At 41.6% G+C, this 22,633-nt stretch overlaps 1 protein-coding gene across 2 annotated transcripts in view; it reads right to left on the bottom strand.

Annotated features, from left to right (window-relative positions):
* LOC115197703 (tumor protein p53-inducible protein 11) overlaps positions 1–22,633 on the bottom strand; it is a 96,903-nt gene that overhangs the window by 69,381 nt on the left and 4,889 nt on the right. Inside the window, exon 1 of one of the 2 annotated variants that reach the window (XM_029759477.1) lies at positions 22,317–22,549. The exons of the other annotated variant lie outside the window; for it this stretch is intronic. Within the exon in view, the coding sequence (XP_029615337.1) occupies positions 22,317–22,329 (13 nt within the window). The 5' untranslated portion in view covers positions 22,330–22,549. Of the gene's footprint in view, positions 1–22,316; positions 22,550–22,633 lie in introns of those variants that run through there. 2 annotated transcript variants of the gene reach the window in all.

A 22,633-nucleotide genomic window follows, 5' to 3' on the forward strand; every position in this document is an offset into this window, starting at 1 on the left:
TAATTCCTGAAAGAACCAGGGGCAAGAAAGAGAAGAGATGTATTGAACCTGGCACATTGGAGGTGGACCATGATGTTGTGTTGTTCAGTAGCTCCCCTGATCCGTACTGCCTACAGCATTAAAAGAAAAAGGATGTGACGCACGCAAAACACACAGGAGGAATCTAGTCATTATTATGCCTGCCTGCCTGCCTGCCTGCCTGCCTGCCTGCCTGCCTGCCTGCCTGCAGGGGTGCGTTTTGATACACAGAAGGAATGTAGCTCATTATCCTCAATTGCTCCGGAAACCCTCCAGGAGACAACACTATCAGGCAGAAAAAATTTAAAATGTTAAAAAAAATGTTAAACCCAATTCGCATCACAAAACACCCGTAACCAAGATGAATGTGACAGTGTGCTTTCAACATGACAACAAGAGAAAGCCCATTAACCTGTAGAAGTGGAGTTTCCTTCCTAGTCCCCCACTAGGGGTCCTAAAGGTTCCTACTAGGACTAGATCTAGGGGGCCCTAGTCCCCCACTAGGGGTCCTACAGGTTCCTACTAGGACTAGATCTAGGGGGTCCTAGTCCCCCACTAGGGGTCCTAGTCCCCCACTAGGGGTCCTACAGGTTCCTACTAGGACTAGATCTAGGGGGCCCTAGTCCCCCACTAGGGGTCCTAGTCCCCCACTAGGGGTCCTACAGGTTCCTACTAAGACTAGATCTAGGGGGTCCTACAGGTTCCTACTAGGACTAGATCTAGGGGGTCCTAGTCCCCCACTAGGGGTCCTACAGGTTCCTACTAGGACTAGATCTAGGGGGACCTAGTCCCCCACTAGGGGTCCTACAGGTTCCTACTAAGACTAGCTCTAGGGGTCCTATGAAATAAATCTCTAGTTCTATGATAAAAACTTATCTGAATTGACCTACAAAAACATTTTGGGAACCCCCCGACTTAAAAATGGTCTGTTCCACCAGCCTGCGGTCCGACCAATCAATGTCTCTCTGGTGGAGAGATACACAGGAAAAGGGAAGTGACAACAGTAGAAAACAGTTGCGTTGTGATACGTTTGCAAACTTCCCGGTGTGTCAATGTCTTAATGTGTAAAAAAAAAAAGGAGAGAGACCCGACAAGCCATCTGCTTTCCTGTGTTTAATAACACACAGTAACAGGTCGATCAACAAGCCATCCTCCTACTTGTGTTTAATAACACACAGTAACAGGTCGATCAACAAGCCATCCTCCTACCTGTGTTTAATAACACACACACTAACAGGTCGATCAACAAGCCATCCTCCTACCTGTGTGTAATAACACACACACTAACAGGTCGATCAACAAGCCATCCTCCTACCTGTGTGTAATAACACACAGTAACAGGTCGATCAACAAGCCATCCTCCTACCTGTGTTTAATAACACACACTAACAGGTCGATCAACAAGCCATCTGCTTTCCTGTGTGTAATAACACACAGTAACAGGTCGATCAACAAGCCATCCTCCTACCTGTGTTTAATAACACACAGTAACAGGTCGATCAACAAGCCATCCTCCTACCTGTGTTTAATAACACACAGTAACAGGTCGATCAACAAGCCATCCTCCTACCTGTGTTTAATAACACACAGTAACAGGTCGATCAACAAGCCATCCTCCTACCTGTGTTTAATAACACACAGTAACAGGTCGATCAACAAGCCATCCTCCTACCTGTGTTTAATAACACACAGTAACAGGTCGATCAACATGCCATTATGGTTCAACAAGCAGGCCCTCAGACGTAGGATCCAAGGCAGTCTAGTGTCTGACGTACAGTAGTACCCTAGTGAGAGACCTGAAAGAGGGCTTTTGTCCAAGTGGTGACGGGAAATGTGACACCAACTACATCATAAAATAATGTTGCCTGTGCAGCGCGCACACACACACACACACACAAATGTACATCACACCCCCCACTCCCCTAATCCACTTCCCACCCCCCTAATCCACTCCCACTCCCCTAATCCACTCCCACTCCCCTAATCCACTTCCCACCCCCCTAATCCACTTCCCACCCCCCTAATCCACTCCCACTCCCCTAATCCACTCCCACTCCCCTAATCCACTCCCCCAACAGTGAGTCAGCCTCAAGGCCCACCAAAACTGGCCAATACTTATTTCAATGAGCTTGTAAATAAAATAATTATTGAGTAACTTCACATGCTGCACTGACCTGTACAATACTGGCTAATATAGTGAAGAACAAGAGAACTGAAAAAGAGAGCAGTGATTGACTGTACTGGCTAGAGTCAGAGCAGCTCACAGATCACGGCACCTGTACATAGCTCATCTGTAAATAGCCCATCCAATCTACCTCATCCCCATACTGTATTTATTTATTTATTTAGCTCTTTTGCACCCCAGTATCTCTACTTGCACATTCTACCATTCCAGTGTTTAATTACTATATTGTAATTACTTTGCCACCATGGCCTATTTATTGCCTTAACTCCCCTATCTTACCTCATTTGCACACACTGTATATAGACTTTTCTACTGTATTATTGATTGTATGTTTTGTTTATTCCATGTGTAACTGTGTTGTTGTTGTCTGTGTTGAACTGCTTTGCTTTATCTTGGCCAGGTCGCAATTGCAAATGAGAACTTGTTCTCAACTAGCCTACCTGGTTAAATAAAGGACTTGTTCTCAACTAGCCTACCTGGTTAAATAAAGGTGAAATAAATAAAATAAGAGTAGAATTGAAGAGTGACTTACTGACTGAAATGTACGGACGTTCCAGCCACTGAAATCTCAACTATTGATACCACACAGTACTGGATACTGAGGCTCGAGATGGAGATGTGTGTGAGAGAGTGAGAGGAATCTGGAGGGTCTGGGTTCCACACCTAGCTACTAACCCAGCATGCAATGCCCTTCTCTGGACAGATATCCTGCCGTAATGGTACCCTGCAGAACTCACCTGTGGTGGAGAGTGTCAGTATAGTTTCGTTTTTTTTTTTTTTTTTTTTCAGTGTGTGGACAATCACTGTCTGACAGGAAGACCTGAAGTAACTAAAATGCTCCATTTATCTAAACTTTTTATATATATATATATATATATATATATAAATAAATAAATAAATTACATTTAAAAAATGTTTTAAAAAAACAGGTGACTGACAGCTTCTGGAATGTCACATAACAAAAATTCCAGCTCTGCAAATTGTTACCTCACATTCTTGTTGTGAGGCAACATGCGTTTTAGTGGCCATGTGAATGACAAGACAAGCATTCATGAAGCGCTAAGTAAAAAATGCTGTCTGTGTTTGACTGACTAGATGAACTCCTTTCAACAGGATTCAGGAGTCAATCTCCTCACATCCACAAGTGAAAAAAAGCAGCTGGGAATGTGTTGGAGAAAATAAACCAACGCTAAGCACAGCCATCACAGCATGACAGGAAAAAAAAACCTGAGAGATTACTGACAACAAAGCCTGACATTTCAGCCTGTCACACAGAGTGTGTGCCACTGGCATTTCTGGCCGCTTTCAGCCTACACCTGGAACATTGTGACAGGAATTGCCCTGCCCACTCAATATTGTCTCTGTACACTTAAACTCTGCACTCTCATACTGTAGCTCTCTTCCTTCTGCCTGCGCACCAGCAACATAACGGTTGTTCGGTCACTGCTTCACCGATGTTACAGTGTGTGTGTGTGTGTGTGGTGGTCTAATAGCAATGCAAAAAAGATAACGTCAAAAAGCAGACAGGACTTGTCCAGTCAAAGGTATTACCGTGTGGGGGGGAGGGAGAGTTAGGGTTACAAACCCAATAAATATTTGTGAAAAGCAAGACGCTCTTACCCATTGGACGTCAATGGAGACATCTGGGTTGTGAGCGAGCACACACACACACACCCACCCAGGGTCCACATTACTGATCCCTGGTTAACCTGCTGACAACAGACACTAAAGAAATGAAAGATGAATACCAGGAAGGAAAAAACCTCCCCCCCCCCCCACCCCAATTCTCCTCTCTTGCCCTCTCCTAGGCTCTTAAAAGCCCAGCGCTGTCAAAATCCTGTTTTTTTTCTATGTTATATTGTACAACAGCTGATGAAACTAACACTGTAAAAGTGTGTTTTTATATATATTTTTTTAAATCAGTGTTATTTCCTGGTTGTAAAATACAATCAACACAAATAAAAAAATATATTAAGAAAATATTGTCACATGGGCCAAATACAACTTTACCATGAAATGCTTGCTTACGAGCCCTTCCCAACGATGCAGAGTTAAAAATAGTAGTAACACAAGATGAATACAATTCAATACACAAGAATGGAGCTATATACACACACACAGGAAGTACCAGATCAATGTGAAGCTATATACACACACACACACAAAGTACCAGATTAATGTGAAGCAATATACAGGAAGTACCAGATCAATGTGAAGCTATATACAGGAAGTACCAGATCAATGTGAAGCTATATACAGGAAGTACCAGATCAATGTGCTGATGTACAAGGTATTTGAGGGAGATATGGACATGAAGGCAGGGTAAAGAAACATCAGGATAATAAATAATAAAAGCAAAAATAATGTAGACTGTAGCAGCAGCATATATAGAGTAAAAGTGTGTGTGTGTGTGTGTGTGTGTGCGCACACTTAGTATGTATGTGGGTTTTGTGTGGGAGTGTCAATGTAGTGTGAGGTGTGCAGATATATAAATTTTTAAAAACTCAGCAAAAAAAGAAAACGTCCTCTCACTGTGCACTGCATTTATTTTCAGCAAACTAAACATGTGTAAATATTTGTATGAACATAAGATTCAACAACTGAGACATAAACTGAACAAGTTCCACAGACATGTGACAAACAGAAATGGAATGTGTCCCTGAACAAAAGTCAGTATCTGGTGTGTCCACCAGATGCATTAAGTCCTGCAGTGCATCTCCTCCTCATGGACTGCACCAGATTTGCCAGTTCTTGCCGTGAGATGTTACCCCACTCTTCCACCAAGGCACCTGCAAGTTCCCAGATATTTCTGGGGGGAAATGGCCCTAGCCCTCATCCTCCGATCCAACAGGTCCCAGACGTGCTCAATGGGATTGAGATCCGGGCTCCTCGCTGGCCATGGCAGAACACTGACATTCCTATCTTGCAGGAAATCGTGCACAGAATGAGCAGTATGGCTGGTGGCATTGTCATGCTGGAGGGTCATGTTAGGATGAGCCTGCAGGAAGGGTACCACATGAGGGAGGAGGATGTCTTCCCTGTAACGCACAGTGTTGAGATTGCCTGCAATAACAAGCTCAGTCCAATGATGCTGTGACACACCGCCCCAGACCATGACGGACCCTCCACCTCCAAATCGAACCCGCTCCAGAGTACAGGCCTCGGTGTAACGCTCACTCCTTCGACGATAAAGGCGAATCCGACCATCACCCCTGGTGAGACAAAACCGCGACTCGTCAGTGAAGAGCACTTTTTGCCAGTCCTGTCTGGTCCAGCGACGGGTTTGTGCCCATAGGCGACGTTGTTGCCGGAGATGTCTGGTGCGGACCTGCCTTACATAAGGCCTACAAGCCCTCAGTCCAGCCTCTCAGCCGATTGTGGACAGTCTGAGCACTGATGAAGGGATTGTGCTTTCCTGGTGTAACTCGGCAGTTGTTGTTGCCATCCTGTACCTGTCCCGCTGGAGAGATGTTCGGATGTACCAACCCTGTGCAGGTGTTACGCGTGGTCTGCCACTGCGAGGACGATCAGCCGTCCGTCCTGCCTCCCTGTAGCGCTGTCTTAGGCGTCTCACAGTACAGACATTGCAATTTATTGCCCTGGCCACATCTGCAGTCCTCAAGCCTCCATGCAGCAGGCCTAAGGCACGTTCACGCTGATGAGCAGAGACCCTGGGCATCTTTCTTTTGGTGATTTTCAGTCAGTAGAAAAGGCCTCTTTAGTGTCCTAAGTTTTCATAACTGTGATCTTAATTGCCTACAGTCTGTAAGCTGTTAGTGTCTTAACGACCGTTCCACAGGTGCATGTTCATTAATTGTTTATGGTTCATTGAACAAACATGGGAAACAGTGTTTAAACCCTTTACAATGAAGATCTGTGAAGTCATTTGGATTTTTACTTATTATCTTTGAAAGACAGGGTCCTGAAAAAAAGGGACAATTTTTTTTTGCTGAGTTTATATAGTCTAATGAGTGTATCTAAGGTCAGTGCAAGATGGAGTCAATGTAGATAGTGTCGGGGTACCTTCTAATATCAGCCGATTTTTCAAGGTTTTATTATTATACTATAAGCCAGACTAGTCTGGACAGCTTCAGATGGTGCCTGAGTTTGGTGAGACTTCTAGTTTGCTGGCAGCCTAGTTGGATGTTACTTGGTAGGGTTGTAACAGTTCACCAAACCCACAGATCTGTACGCATTGCAGTTTTATGGGTCACGGTTCGGTACAGTGGGAAAATTCAATGCCAACAGTTAAATAAACTAAAATGTAAGAACATCCAACATGTTGGTACTCCTGACTCCATCAGTGGAGTTTTTTTTTTAAGTTATCCTTTTTAGATAAAACTAAAAAACAAATCGTGTCACCAAATAATTGATTAAAACAGTATTTTTCAATGAAGGTCTACAGCAGCCTCAACAGCACTCTGTAGGGTAGCATCATGATGTAGCCGGAGGACAGTTAGCTTCTGTCCTCCTCTGCATACATTCACTTCACTACAATACAGAGAGAGAATGACAATAGTCAAACAGTTTTGAACAAATTCATTTCTTTAATAAAAAAATGGAGAAGCAAGAGTCTTTTTTTCAATACTTAGCTAGCAAATGCAGCTAGATAGTTTAGCCTACTCAAACAGAGGGATGCTATGCTAGCTATTACTATCCAACAACACTGGAACTCTTCCAAGTCAAGGTAAGTTTTTGGTTGTACTAATTTATTGCCACCGGGCCCGCGGGTATAAGTGCTAAACTGCTTACTGACTATACACTAACGTTACTGCATGATTGTAGCAGGTTTACTAACGTGTTACTAGCTTTGTTGACTATGACGTTACTTCAGGTAACATGGGGACAACGATGTAGGCTGTGTGTAGCAGTTATGACATGGTTTGGGTTGGAAATATGTTTTCACCTGGTCACATCCAGCTGATGTGTTGTGCATTGAAGTCCACAAGCAAAGGGAAAAGGTGAGAGCAGGAGAGCGCATCGATGGTAGAAGGAAAACAACGTGGCTGCTATGAAAGTGAACTGTGTTTACGTGTGATCAGGGGTGTATTCATTCTGCCGATTCTGCTGAAAAACATTTCTTAAAAACGGAAGCAAACTGAACAAAAACATACCTGAATTTGTCCAATAGAAACTTAAAGATTACACCCTAGATCAGCAAGATGCAGGTAAGAGCGGGCAAGGCAGTATTTAACGGGTCACTGTCAAATCAAATCAAATCAACATGTGTGCACCTGTTGTAAACGTTCATTCATAGGCTAGGTTGAGGGAACCTCATGATGGGTATAGGGGACATTTAGAGTATCATGTAGTATCCTAAACCCATCACTGTTACATTGAACTGGGTGAAGGACAGTATCCTAAACCCATCGCTGTTACATTAAACTGGGTGAATATGAATGACAGACGTCCAATATGCTGTAATAGAAATAAGGCCCTTCTCCAAAAGAAAAAGAGTCCTCCCTCATCTTAAACGGCACTGACCGCCACTGGACTCCATGATCATTAGTCATGTAATGCCTGGTGAGATCACTATCAGGAATAACAACACTTTGGATTGTCATAAATGAGAACAACATTACTCAACAACGCTAAAATATAAAAAGTGCAATATATGTGTGTGTGAATTCCAATATGTAAAACATGGCTCAGATATGGTATAGCCTTTTGCTAAAAAAATGTGTGCACTTGTGTGACTCATAAAGGATACTGTAGCAACAGTACTTGTGGTTTCCCACTCTGGGGTGATGGCCTGTCACTGTTAAGTAAAGTGCCTTCACAAAGTATTTAACCCTTTGACTTTCCACATTGTACTGCATTAGACAGAATTTAACATTTCTTGAATTTAGATTTTTTTGGGGGGGGGGGGGGTCACTGGCCTACTGTGTGTGTGTACGCGCTCGCGCAATGTCGAAGTACGTTTTTATTGACATTTTTTTCAAATTAAAAATGAAATGTCTTGAGTCAATAAGTATTCAACCCCTTTGTAATGGTAAATCTAACATTTCAGAAGTAAAAATGTGCTTAACAAGTAACATAAGAAGTTGCATGGATTCACTGTGTGCAATAGTGTTGAACAGGATTATTTTGAATGAATACCTCATCTCTGTATCCCACACGTGCAGATAATTGTATGTTCCCTCAGAGACAAGGGAGGTTTCCCAATTCCTCGCAAAAGGCACCTACCTACTGGTTGATGGGTTAAAAAAAATAAAAATAATTAATAGCCGACATTGAATATCCCTTTGAGCATGAGGCCAATGGTGACTTTAAAACCGTTACAGAGTTTAATGGCTGTGATAGCTGAAAACTGATCATGGATCAACATTGTAGTTGCTCCACAATACTAACCTAAATGACAGAGTGAAAAGAATGAAGCCTGTACAAAGTTTAAAAAAAAAATATATTCCAAAACATGCATCCTGTTTGCAACAACGCACTAAAGTAATACTAACTTTTTTCCTGAATACAAATTGTTATATTGTTTGGGGAAAATCCAATAAGACATTATCGAGTACCACTTTTCATATTTTCAACCATAGTGGTGGCTGCATCATGTTATGGGTATGCTTGTCATCATTAAGGACTGGGGAGTTTTTCAGGATAAAAAAAAGAAATAAAAAGAAACTGAATGGCGATAAGCACAGGTAAAATCCTAGAGGAAAACCTGGTTCAGTGTGCTTTCCACCAGACACTGGGAGACAAATTCACCTTTCAGCAGGACAATAACCTAAAAACGCAAGGCCAAATATACACTGGAGTTGCTCACCAAGAATATTCCTGAGTGGCGAGTTTGTTTAGACTTAAATCTACAGCAAGACTTGAACATGGTTGTCTAGCAATGATCAACAACCAATTTGCTTGAAGAACTTTGAAAATATATATTTAAAAAAAAAAAATGGGCAAATGTTGTACAATCCAGATGTGCAAAGCTTTTACAGATTTACCCAGAAAGACTCACAGCTGTAATCACTGCCAAAGGTGATTCTAACATGTATTGGACTCAGGGGTATGAATACTTACTCAAATTAGATATTTCTGTATTTCATTTTCAATACATTTGCAAACATTTCTAAAAACATGGTTTTCATTACAGGGTATTTTGTGTAGTTTGGTGGGGGAAAAAAACGATTTAATCCATTTTGAATTCAGGCTGTAACACCAACTGCGGAATAAGTCAAGGGGTATGAATACTTTCTGAAGGCTCTGTAGCCCTGGATTGTCCATCCATATGTATTAAGAGCAACACAGGGTGAATTTGCCAATTCATTGACAACTTTGGCTTTAGCTTATATAGACCCGTTTGCTGAAATGCATTTTATTATCGAACGGTTAGGTACGAATACGTGTATCGTTACACCCCTAGTAGTCGAGAGAGGGACAGGTTTGGTGATGGCGAGTCAGGTTTGCATGGGTGGGAGTCTCAGCTTTCCATGGTGAGATCACTGTACGGTAAATTGGTTAATAGCCCAATAACAAAAAGAACTTCAAACCTCTTCCAGTAACAGCTCGTTTTCAGTTTCCCCCTCCCCACTCAGACCAAATCTAAGACAGGTCTAGCAAAAGTTTGCTAAAAAGCTATTTCTGTCCACTTTAAATGGAAATCTATTACAGTAATGTACTTTAATTGTTATCAAGAAATTATTTGATATTCATATAAAAACAGCTGCATTGGGCCTTTAAATCTAAAAGAGGTAAGAGAGTACATGGCAACACAGAAACATAAATACCCTGATGAAGACAGACCTGTTCCCTGTCAGGAGGACACAGAGTTCCATACTACATCATTCTGTAACAGCCTACTGTCAAAATTGTTTAATCTCATGTTCCAGTTTTACTTCGTTTGTACTTTTTGTCTGAACTCAAACAAGGAGTCAACCTCTCAACAGCTCTCTCTCTCTCGTACTGTTAATGACCCGTTCCCTCACAGCCTTACACTAACCACCAGAGGTGGGACCAAGAAATTAGTCACAAACATGTCTCAAGCTAATGTGTCTATTTTAGGCAACTAGACAGCCCTTTTCTTTATTTTGTCTACAACATATTTTGATTATGTAATACTTAAATTCTAACACCAAATTCCAAATGCAAGCGTTAAGTAAATTAAATCCTTTATGACATACCAAAAAGACCATTAGACCTATGCTAGTAATCATTACTTGATGCCCCATTGCTGGTGAGGTTGCAAAGTAAACTGTTCATATTCTTGATCACTAAACCGTTTTTTGGAGCTGCATATCTATAGAATTATGGCAATCCTCCCTCCCTACAATTTGACGTTTGTGATGCACACGATTCTATACAGTGCCTTGTATTCAGAACCCTTGGATTCCTTCAAACATTGTTGTTACAAAGTTGGATTAATGTCAAAGTGGAATGTGAAAGTGGAAGGAAAATGCTACATAATTTTTGTATTTTTTAAATAAAATGAATACAAAGTAAATAACGCAAATATAGTCGTTGATTAAGTATTCCCCCCCCCTCCCTGACTCAATACATGTTAGAGACACATTTGGCATAAATTACAGCTGTGAGTCTTCTTGGGTAAGTCTATAAGAGCTTTGAATACTATCCCATTATTCTTTACAATATTTTCTTACAAAAATTCACTGTCTTCTTGGTAAGAAACTCCTGTGTAGATTTGGCCTTGTGTTTTAGGTTATTGTCCTGCTGAAAGGTGAATTTCTCTCTCAGTGTCTGGTGGAAAGCAGACTTGAACCATGTTTTCCGCTAGAATTTTGTCTTTACTTCCATCCCATTTATTCTTATCCTGAAAATCTCCCCGGAATTTGCTGATGTCATGCAAAGACCACCATGCTTGAAAAAAAAAGGAGGCAGTTACTCAGTGATGTGTTGTTTGCTCCAAACATAGGGCTTTGCATTTAGGCCAAAAAGTGTATTCCTATGCAGTGTTTTATTTTCTTCAGTATTTATTTAGTGCCTTGGTTGCATACATATGAATGTTCAGGAATATTTGTATTGTTCTTTTTGCTCTGTCAAATCAGGTCTTTATTGTGGAGTCACTACAACGTTGTTGCTCCTCTCCCATTGAACTCTGGTTGTTTTAAAAACGTCTACAAATGGCAACATCCCTGAGCAGTTTCCTCCCTGTCCTGCAGCTCAGTTCAGAAGGACAACTGGATCTCTGATGTGTTTGGGTAGTTTAATACATAATCCACAGCATAAATATTAACTTGACCAGGCTTAAAGCGATATTCAGTCTGATCTGTTATGGTTACCCATCTACCAATCACAGCCCTTTGAGGCTTTCATTGAACCTGTGCTTGTAATTCAATACTTGACTGAGGGACCTTACAGATGTACAGTGCATTCGGTAAGTACTCAGACCCCTTCACTTTTTCCACATTGTTAAGTTAGACTTATTCTAAAATGGGTTCAATTGTCCCCCCCTCTTCAATCTACACACAATACCCCATAATGACAAAGCAACAAAAGGTGGACATTTTTGCTAATTTATAAAAAAAATAAAATCACATTTACATAAGTATTCAGACCCTTTACTCAGTACTTTGTCGAAGCATCTTCGGCAGCAATTACAGCCGAGTCTTCTTGGGTATGACGCTACAAGCTTGGCACACACATTTCTCCCATTCTTCTCTGCAGATCCTATTAAGCTCTGTCAGGTTGGATGGGGAGCGTTGCTGCACAGCTATTTTCAGGTCTCTCTAGAGATGTTTCGATCTGGTTCAAGTCAGGGCTCTGGCTGGGCCACTCAAGAACAATCAGAGACTTGTCCCGAAGCCACTCCTACATTGTCTTGGCTGTGTGCTTAGGGTCGTTGTCCTGCTGGAAGGTTAACCTTCGCCCCAGTCTGAGATCCTGAGCGCTCTGGAGCAGGTTTTCATCAAGGATTTCTCTGTACTTTGCCCCGTTCATCTTTCCCTCAATCCTGACTAGCCTCCCAGTCCCTGCAACTGAAAAACATCCCCACAGCATGATGCTGCCACCACCTTGCTTCACCATACGGATAGTGCCTGATTTCCTCCAGACATGAAGCTTGGCATTGAGGCCAAAGAGCTCAGTCTTGGTTTCATCATACCAGAGAATTTTGTTTCTCATGGTCTGAGAGTCCTTAAGATGCCTTTTGTCAAACTCAAAGCAGGCTGTCATGTGCTTTTTACTGAGGAGTGGCTTCCGTCTGGTCACTACTACAAAAGGCCTCATTGGTGGAGTACTGCAGAGATGGGAGAAGGTTGTCCTTCTGGAACAATCTCCACAGAAGAAGTCTGGAGCTCGGTCAAAGTGACCATCAGGTTCTTGGTCACCTCCCTGACCAAGGACCTTCTCCGTTTTGGCCGCTCAGTTTGGCGAGCGGCCAGCTCTAAGTCTTGGTGGCTCCAAACGTCCTCCATTTTAAGAATGATGGGAGGCCAGCGTTCTTGGGGACCTTCAATGCTGCAGACATTTTTTGATACTCTTCCCCAGTTCTGTGCCTCGACACAAACTTTCAGAAGAGGCAACGGCATATGATTTCCCCGTTTGTGCATGTGGGGTGTGGTTATATATGCCTCTTTGTGTAGCCGTTAGAAATGATGCTAACGACAACCTTCTTCTGGTTGACAGAAAGGCTTCCAACACCTTCTCAACTAAATGTTATCTACAAGTAGCCTATGCATACTTGGCATAATGCATCAATCCAGGGTATTTTGTTTTGTAAACTCTACCATCACGTGCCTTACAAAAACACCACTAAACAGCCTATTGCTAGGTGTACATTTGAATTAATTATTATTTTTCCCCCCATACCTCGAATATGGTCTCCTGATGTACTTTAAGCATTGTTGTGGACTTATAAACATCCAATTTTGTTGTTGTTCCCTATTAAGAAAAAAAGTGGATGAGAGAGCAGAAAAACTGGGAGAATTATGAAACCTGAATACAAAAAAAAACATGAAAACAGAATTCGGAAAACTAAATGGAATTATTCTAAAAATAAAAACAGATTTTATAGGGCAATAGAAAGTGGATCATTTTGTATTAAAACTGCAAGTCTGACCAATTCCTGTCCTATTTATTTTCATTACAAAGAATCCATATGATGGAAACCATCCCAGTGACGGAGAACTGTGTAGATGACATAGAAAGGCAACAGAAAGCTTGGCGACGGATAGCCATGGTCAGTGGAGGCTCAAATTTTGTTAACTGGGCCACCATCTGCTTGGTCTGCGCCGCGGGTGCCCAGGAAAGCGTGCATCGAGCCCAGGAAAGCGTGCATCGAGCCCAGGAAAGCGTGCATCTGGGCATCTGGAACTTGGACAGCTGCTTGTGCTGTCAAGGCCAGCGTGCAGTGATGTCTGAGCCTCTGGGACGGCAATGCTACTGTTGGCAGACCAGCAACAACGCAACAGAGGCCAGACACTCAATCTCAACCATCTCAGCTATCACTGCAGTACAGTTGTGTGAAGTTGGCTGGATGTCCTTTGGATGGTGGATCATTCCTGATACAAAACAGGAAACTGTTGAGCGTGAAAAAAAAAAAAAAAACAGCAGTATTGCTTTTCGAATAGAAAGGTTCAGAACTTGTGAAACATCACAGCACTGTAGAAAAATACATGGCTAATCAAAATCAAAACTAGATGGTGTTCTGAGATAGATGGGAGTGGTTTAGGGTAGCTGTAGGGTGGGACTAAAAACAAAACAAAAAATAACTAAATGTAAAATATACTGTGTCCATAAAATGTATATAGTATGCATGAGCTGGAACTAGAAACCTGCTTATTGTTCTCCATTAGCTTACTCGAATTAGGGGAAGGGTGGTAGGGTTAGGGGAAAACATATTTAAAAATAGTGTGTGTGTGTGTGTGTGTGTGTGTGTGTGGGGGGGGTACAGTGCATTCAGAAAGTATTCAGACCCCTTCACTTTTTCCACTTTTTGTTCCGTTACAGACTTATTCTTAAATTGATTAAATTGTTTAAAAAGGAGGAAGGAGTCTGAATACTTTCCGAATGCAACGTTTACAGTATAGACATGTGCATCTGACGGTTCTGCCTTAGAATATGTGGACAACTACAAATACCTAGGTGTCTGGCTAGACTAAACTCTCCTTACAGACTCACATTAAGCATCTACAATCCAAAATTAAACCTAAAATCCACATCCTATTTCGCAACAAAGCATCCTTCACTCACGCTGCCAAACATACCCCGGTAAAACTGACTATCCTACCGATCCTCGATTTCGGCGATGTCATTTACAAAATAGCTTCCAATACTCTACTCAGCAAATTGGATGCAGTCTATCACAGTGCCATCCGTTTTGTCACCAAAGCCCCATATACTACCCACCGACCTGCACGTTCTCGTTGGCTGGCCCTCGCTTCATACTCGTCGCCAAACCCACTGGCTCCAGGTCATCTACAAGTCTCTGCTAGGTAAAGTCCCCCCTTATCTCAGCTCCCTGGTCACCATAACAACACCCACCCGTAGCACGCGCTCCAGCAGGTATATCTCACTGGTCACCCCCAAAGCCAACACCTCTTTGGTCGTCTTTCCTTCCAGTTCTCTGCTGCCAATGACTGGAACGAACTGCAATAATCACTGAAGTTGGAGACATATCTCCCTCACTAAATTTAAACATCAGCTGTCTGAGCAGCTCACCGATCGCTGCAGCTGTACACAGCCCATCTGTAAATAACCCATCCAATCTACCTACCTCATCCCCATATTGTTTTTAATTTACTTTTTTTGCTCTTTCCCACACCAGTATTTCTACTTGCACATCATCATCTGCACATCTATCACTCCAGTGTTAATTTGCTAAATTGTAATTACTTCGCTACTATGGCCGATTTATTGCCTTACTCCATTTGCACACACTGAATATAGATTTTTCTATTGTGTTATTGACTGTGTAACTCTGTGTTGTTTTTTGTCGCACTGCTTTGCTTTATATTGGCCAGATCGCAGTTGTAAATGAGAACTTAACTGGCCTTCCTTGTGAAATAAAAAAAAATATATATTATTATTATTGTTTTGTTTTTTTATCTATCCGTGTGCCTCTGGGACTGAGAGCTAAGTGGCTCCCTCCATCAGTAGCCCATCATAGCCAACTCGAGGCCGATCTGAATCGCAAACATCTGCAGTCCTGTACTTCCTTTCCACTGTGCATTTTAACAGTGAGAGATGCCAACCACAACCAGTCGTCCTGTGTGGCTTCCTTTGTAAGCGCTAGAACAAAAAGGTTATGGGTTTCATTTCCACAGGGATTACAAACTAAAAATAAGACGTAAGTCACTTTGAATGAAGCCAAAACTACAGAAAGACCAAGTGAATGTCGACCATAGGCTACCACTGCCAGATGCTTCCATCTACTCGACACCCAACCATTTACAGGAATATAAAAACATCTCTGCAGCTCCACACCATCAAAGGAACCCCCCCCCGGGGACAAACGCCGAAACAACACTGAGATAAGCCTATCTTCTATATCCAACCATTTAAAAATCAGACTCACTGTTGCAGAAAATGTATCGTAGTCACTGAGCAATATTATATATATATCACATGTGGTGACCTCTGACCCTATTGGAATCTACAACATTGTTTTTACCTTTATTTAACTAGGCAAGTTAGTTTAGAACAAATTCTTATTTTCAATGACGGCCTATGAACAGTAAGTTAACTGCCTTGTTCAGGGGGCAGAACGACATATCAGCTCGGGGATTCGAACTTACGACCTTTCGGTTACTAGTCCAACGCTCTAACCACTAGGCTACGCTGCCGCCCCATTATGATGATAATCATGTTGACAAGCGCCTCATTGGCTGGTTCCCATTCCAAGAACATTCCACCTTCAGGATACCCTCTGTTCCTCAAAGATCTAAGGATTTAAAGCTGTAAATCGGTAGTTTAAACAATAAAGCATTCTCCCGGTCACTGTTTTGGTAAAAAAAAGCTGAGGAACGGGGCTGGAGAAATGTAACCACAATCATAGACACAGAGCTATGGATGCAAGGACTGATCATCCATGATATCAAAAGTATAGTTTTAATATTGAGGCTATATAGTGTTTGTTTAAATTTACTTTGTTTACAAACATTGGAGTTAAACAAGCTTATATGATATTTTGGGTTCTGATGGAGTGTGACAGTTGACCTCAGCTCATGAGGCATTTAGTTTTAAGTTATATTCTTCAAGAATCAAAAAAAGGGTACATATCATTCATGTATAAATCCCAAAAATGCCCATTTAATATTTGCAGCAGCAATGTGAGATGGAGGACATTTGTCAATGGCCATCACTCTCCTTGGTCAAATAGCCCTTACAAAGCCTAGAGATGTGTTGGGTCATTGTCCTGTTGAAAAACAAATGATAGCACAAACCAGACGAGATGATGCATCCCTGCAGAATGCTTGTGTTGCCATGCTGGTTAAGTGTGCCTTGAATTCTAAATACATCACTGAGTGTCACCAGCAAAGCACCATCACACCTCCATTCTTCACAATGGGAACCACACATGCAGAGAGCATCTGTTCCTACTCTACGTCTCACAAAGACACGGAGGTCGGAACCAAAAATCTCAGATTTGGAATCATTAGACCAAAAGGACAGATTTCCACCGATCTAATATCCATTGCTTATGTTTCTTGGCCCAGTCTCTTCTTCTTATTGGTGTTCTTTAGTAGTGGTTTCTTTGCAGCCATTCGACCATGAAGGCCTGATTCACGCAGTCTCCTCTGAACAGTTGATGTTGAGATGTGTCTGTTACTTGAACTCTGTGAAGCATTTAATTGGGCTGCAATCTGAGGATGGTAACTCTAATGAACGTATCCTCTGCAGCAGAGGTAACTCTGGGTCTTCCTTTCCTGTGGCGGTGCTCATGAGAGCCAGTTTTATCACAGCACTTGATGGTTTTGGCGACAGCGCTTGAAGAAACTTTCAAAGTTCTTGTAATTTTCCAGATTGACTGACCTTCATGTCTTAAAGTAATGATTGACTGTCATTTCTCTTTGCTTATTTGAACTGTTCTTGCCATAATATGGACTTGGTATCTTCTGTATACCACTCCTACCTTGTCAAAACAACTGATTCGCTCAAACGCATTAATGAAAGAAATTCCACAAATCAACTTAAGGCACACCTGTTAATTGAAATGCATTCCAGGTGACTACCTCATGAAGCTGGTTGAGAGAATGCCAAGAGTGTGCAAAGCTGTCATAAAGGCAAAAGGTGGCTATTTTAAGAATGTCAAAATATAAAAATACATTTAGATTAACACTTTTTTTGGTTACTACATGATTCCATGTGGGTTTTTTTCTTCCCATAGTTGATGTCTTCACTGTTATTCTACAATGTAGAAAATAGTAAAAAAGAAAAGAAAAACCCTGGAATGAGTAGGTGTGTCCGAAACTTTTGACTGGTACTCTATATATACAATATTTTTTTTAACTCGATTTCTTAAAACTGCATTGTTGGTTAAGGGCTTGTAAGTAAGCATTTCACTGTAAGGTCTACACCGGTTGTATTCGGCGTAGGTGACAAAATTTGACAACTCACTCAATATCGTGGATATAGCGTATGCTACCGTACCTGTAGACTTCCTCATTGCGCTAATGCTAGTTAGCATTGGCTCGCAAACATACCCAACGTCCATCATACTGCATGCAGAGACATGAAAATGGTATCCATGAGTTCATCTGACTCTGTAAGTAGAAAGAATCTCGCAGTATCCCTTTAAAAACAGCTAACGAAAGACACTGTAATAACCATCAGAGCTCCGCGGCCCAAACCAGCTCAACTACGTCATATCAACAATCTCAATGATGAATCATTAGCTCCATGGTAGCCGTGAAAAGGAAGAAAGAACAATCTAACAAGATGGACGATCATCCATAGTGACGTTCCTTATTCCGGAAGGACGATTTGGTGGTAGGGTTAATTAGAAATTAAATAGTACAGTTAGGCAGCTAGGGCTGGAAATTAGGGATGCACGATATATCGGTTAACATATCAGAAATCGGCTGATATTAGCTAAAAATGCCAACAGTGGTATCGGCCCAATGTCTACTTTAACACCGATGTTAAAAAGCGATGTCAAAGCTACAGTGCATGCCTATATACAAAACGTAGGTACGTGACGTAATGACGCCACGTAAAATGTTGCGCTACACATGCAACACAGCATTCCTAACCTAGCCCACAATGTCTGCTGTGTAGATCGAGCAGTCAGCAAGTCGAGCAGTCATTTGAAAGAGTAACAAAATTTCAGCGAGACAACTCAAAGGTGAAATCCATTAAAGCCAAGATAATGGAATTCATTGCCCTACAATCAACCGTTCTCTGTCGTGGGGGATGTTGGCTTTCACCGACTGGTCGAACACCGGTACACACTACCAAGTGCGCTATTGTTCAGATGTTGCCCTACCGGAGTTACACAGTAATAGCATCACTGCTAGTAGCTTCACGACATACATACTATGGAACGCCGTTTGGGTCTTTGCGTGTCAAAAAGATAGTAGCACTGTCAAAGCTGTACAAAAAAAAGCAAACACTGGCCACGAATGATGTGTACAATACCGCGTTGGTAATAAAGCATAATTTGTTCGACCACAACTTCTAGGTGAGCTAGCATTAGCTTGGTACCTAGCACAAATACAAACAGCCTGAAAACAATGAACAGTAGAAACTGAAGTCATTTTCATTATTCATAGCAATGATTTAGGAATCCTTGTGAGTAAGTATTAGCTAGGTTGCCATTTGTTGTTTGCCTATTGAAATTTAACTTCAGTTCATGAAAATAAATAGCTAGCCAGCTACTTAAACCTGTTGCCCAAAGCTAACATTATAAGCAGCCAGCTAGCTTCATCTGGCTAGTGAGGCTTGACCGGACAGTTGTGAAGCTAGCCACAATAGTGGAATTTACGGTTTGTCTTCAAAATAAAAGTATGTCATTGGCAGTGATGCAAATGAATACAAATAGTAGAATTATGCCATACTTTTATTTTGAAGGCTAATCGCAAAGTCCACTATTGTGGCTAGCTTCACATAGATGGGTCCTACTTTATAAATTAAGGTTATTTTAGATGACACCTAGATTGTCGTTTTGCTATGTTTTTGGGGTAGAACATTGTTTGCATCCATCATCTAGCTAGCTTTTATTTTTTTACGACCAGCACTGTAGGTGCGCAGACAACTTTACCAGCATCATAGCATAGGTATCAATGAATCGTTGTGACATATGAAATTCAAGTGATAGTTATTACACATTGATTACACTATGTAAAAAAAATTATGAACGCTTTAAATTATGTGACGTGCAGTCAGTCATACAGCACAGCAAGTAAGTGAAAGAAATAGGTTTTGATTATGTTTTATTGGTAATGGGGACATACGTAAATGCCAACAAAATAACTTTTTGGTCAGTGTGGTGTGTGTGATGTGACCTTTATTTAACTAGGCAAGTCATTTAATAAGAACAAATTCTTATTTACAATGACGGCCCGTATGACGCTGGGCCAATTGCGCACAGCCCTATGGGGCTCCCAATCACAGCCGGATGTGACACAGCCTGGATTCGAACCAGGGACTGTAGTGACGCCTCTTGCACTGAGATGCAGTGCCTTAACACACACACATGGATGCAGTGGTCTAACTATTTAACTGTACTAGAATGCTTAAAAAAAATATTAAAAAAAAATAAAAGCCAGTAAAATGTTAAATATCAGTATCGTTTTTTGGCAAGGAAAATATCAGATATCGGTATCGACCAAAAATGTCATATCAGTGCATCACTACTGGAAATTGCCAGAGACGTTAGGATATTATCAACGATATTTAGGTGTCGATACGATATATGTATATGAGATTCTCAATGTTTTGTGATTTGAATGGCACACATACACAACCCATGTCTAAATGGTCTTAAGGATTAAATTTTTTTTTTTTTTTTAAATCCTTCTTTAACCTCATTTAACACCTCATCTACACTGATTGAAGTGGAATTAACAAGTGACATCAATAAGGGATCATAGCTTTTCACCTGGTCAGTCCTGTCACGGAAAGAGCATGAAGACCACGTGTCAAACTCGTTCCACAGAGGACCGAGTGTCTGCGGGTTTTCGTACTTGATTGATGAATTAAGATCACTAAAGGAACTCTTCACCTGGTTGTCTAGGTCTTAATTGAAAGGAAAAAAAACTAAAACCTGCAGACACTCGGTCTTCTGTGGAATGATTTTGACATCCCTGACGTAGAAGCTGAGATGTGATTTGCTCCAACATCGACCAATCATGAAACACATCAGGCCTGTTTTCCAGACACAAAGATTCTCAGTTGAAAGTACTTTATTAGTCCAAGAATTGGCTTATATTAAATTAATTTGTGTCCCTTTCGGGAAAATATCTTAATAGGTCTCCGGAACCACGAACCAGCCCCTTGACTTAGCATTAGTTTACATGTCCAACGTTCACAGTGATCGAACTGTTGTCATGGGTGAAGAAAGGTCAAGGAGGGTGTTAGTTTCCCTCAGAGCAGGAAAACAGGAGACTACTGTTTGGCTCGCAACACAATCCCTGCGTTCAGTCAGCTGACATTTATGTAGCCCGTCGGCTTTTATACAAACCACACACACACACACGGTAGGAACAAAGAAAGACTCCACTTTCAACAACTTCTCTTGCCAGGCATCGCATCTACTGTATACAGATGGCTGCAGCGATAGTTTCAGTACCACGTCTGCGTATAATATGCCTGCCCTACACGAATTTGCCAACATATCGCTACAGAACCAAGTCACATGTCTCTCTACATATCAGTTAAATTTGTATTTAAAAACACCAGTTGTTGTGTATCCACAGACCTATAGATACTAGGGCGTGATCTAATGCTCACGTTAGGGGAGAGAGAGAGGGAGAGAGAGAGGAGGATACCCATCTAAACACACCCAAATAGTACGGTCTTTACAGAGCAGGTCAAAACTAGAAGGCTGCTTCAAGAAGTAGGGGGGGTGATCTTCTCACGCACACACACAGGAAAGAGGCAGCTTTCCCTGGCATGGTGTCTATCCAGATTTTCTTAAAAATAATTCTGACTTCAAGCTCACAAAACTGTGCATACAGGGACACACACACACAGTCTCTGACATGCATTGGACACCCACACACAGTCCTTGTTCTCTTCCTCCTTCTGCAAGAGTGAATATAACATTATGCCAGGCACATTTTATACCATTCTGCCATGAAAGAGCCTGAAGCAATACTGTTATTGGCCCCGCCTCAAGCCCCTCTACCCGCCTCAAGCCCCTCTACCCGCCTCAAGCCCCTCTACCCGCCTCAAGCCCCTCTATTATATCCTTCCATTTGTCAAAGGGAAAGGTAATTTTCAGCTCTTTTGAAAGCACTTTAAAAAACAGCTTCTTTCTATAAAGATTTTGTACTGAAAAGGCATTACATTTCCCTTATCTGTGAAAAAGGTGGGGGGTTTTTCCCCCTCCTTTTAAAGTATAGTTGGTCATCTTCAGTTCACACATTGACAGATCTTGTTGAAGCACGAAGAGGAATGACAGAAAACAACAAGCAGAGAGATGTTCTGTAGGCTAGGCTACGCTAACACATTAACCCTAACAGTACCGAGATCCCAGCCCCCCCCCCCCAAAAAAATCATCTTTTCATTTATCTGCATGTCCAGCCTTTATATTGAGCATCACAATGAAGTGTTTTACCATGTTCTTTAAAGGACAACCAGGGCTACAAGTAGAACACAAAACTATTGGACATAAAACTGTTGCATTCATGAGTTTTACTGACAAATGTACAACAAAAATAAAAAATATAAAAAAACTAAGGTCTGCCAAAGCAAAACCCTGATATGCTATAAGCCCAGAAATGGTTTGCTCAGTGGGAAATTAATATCCAACTAGTCAGTGACGACTGTGTGGCGTTTGGAGTTTGTAACAGCAACTAGGTGAGCTAATTACAGTATTATAGACACTATGTCCTGGGATTTACTATGGTCTTCTATGTAGAATAACCCCTTACAGTATCATAGACACTATGTCCTGGGATTTACTATAGTCTATGTAGAAGAACCCCTTACAGTATTATAGACACTATGACCTGGGATTTACTATGATCTTCTATGTAGAAGAAACCCTTACCTTCTAATGGCATTTGTGTAGCATCGTAGAGCAAAACAGTCTCAGATTTTCACAGATGGCTCATCGTAGTTTGTAGCTCAAACCATTCAGACGTTTTCGTATAAAAGACTCAGCCCCGGGCCCTTCGGAATCCACCCTAGTCTCAAACACAGTTCTAGCTCAGCCCCCGTTAATCACACGGACCAATGACTCAAACACACAATCTTAAAAATGGGTTAGAAGTCCAAAACACACCAGCGATACAGTGGGACTCATTGGGTGACAACACCCTAGGACTTTTTTTTTGGGGGGGGGGGGGGGGGGGCAGTATTTGAACA

This window comes from Salmo trutta, chromosome 7, assembly GCF_901001165.1.
Source record: "Salmo trutta chromosome 7, fSalTru1.1, whole genome shotgun sequence".
Lineage (NCBI taxonomy): Eukaryota > Metazoa > Chordata > Actinopteri > Salmoniformes > Salmonidae > Salmo > Salmo trutta.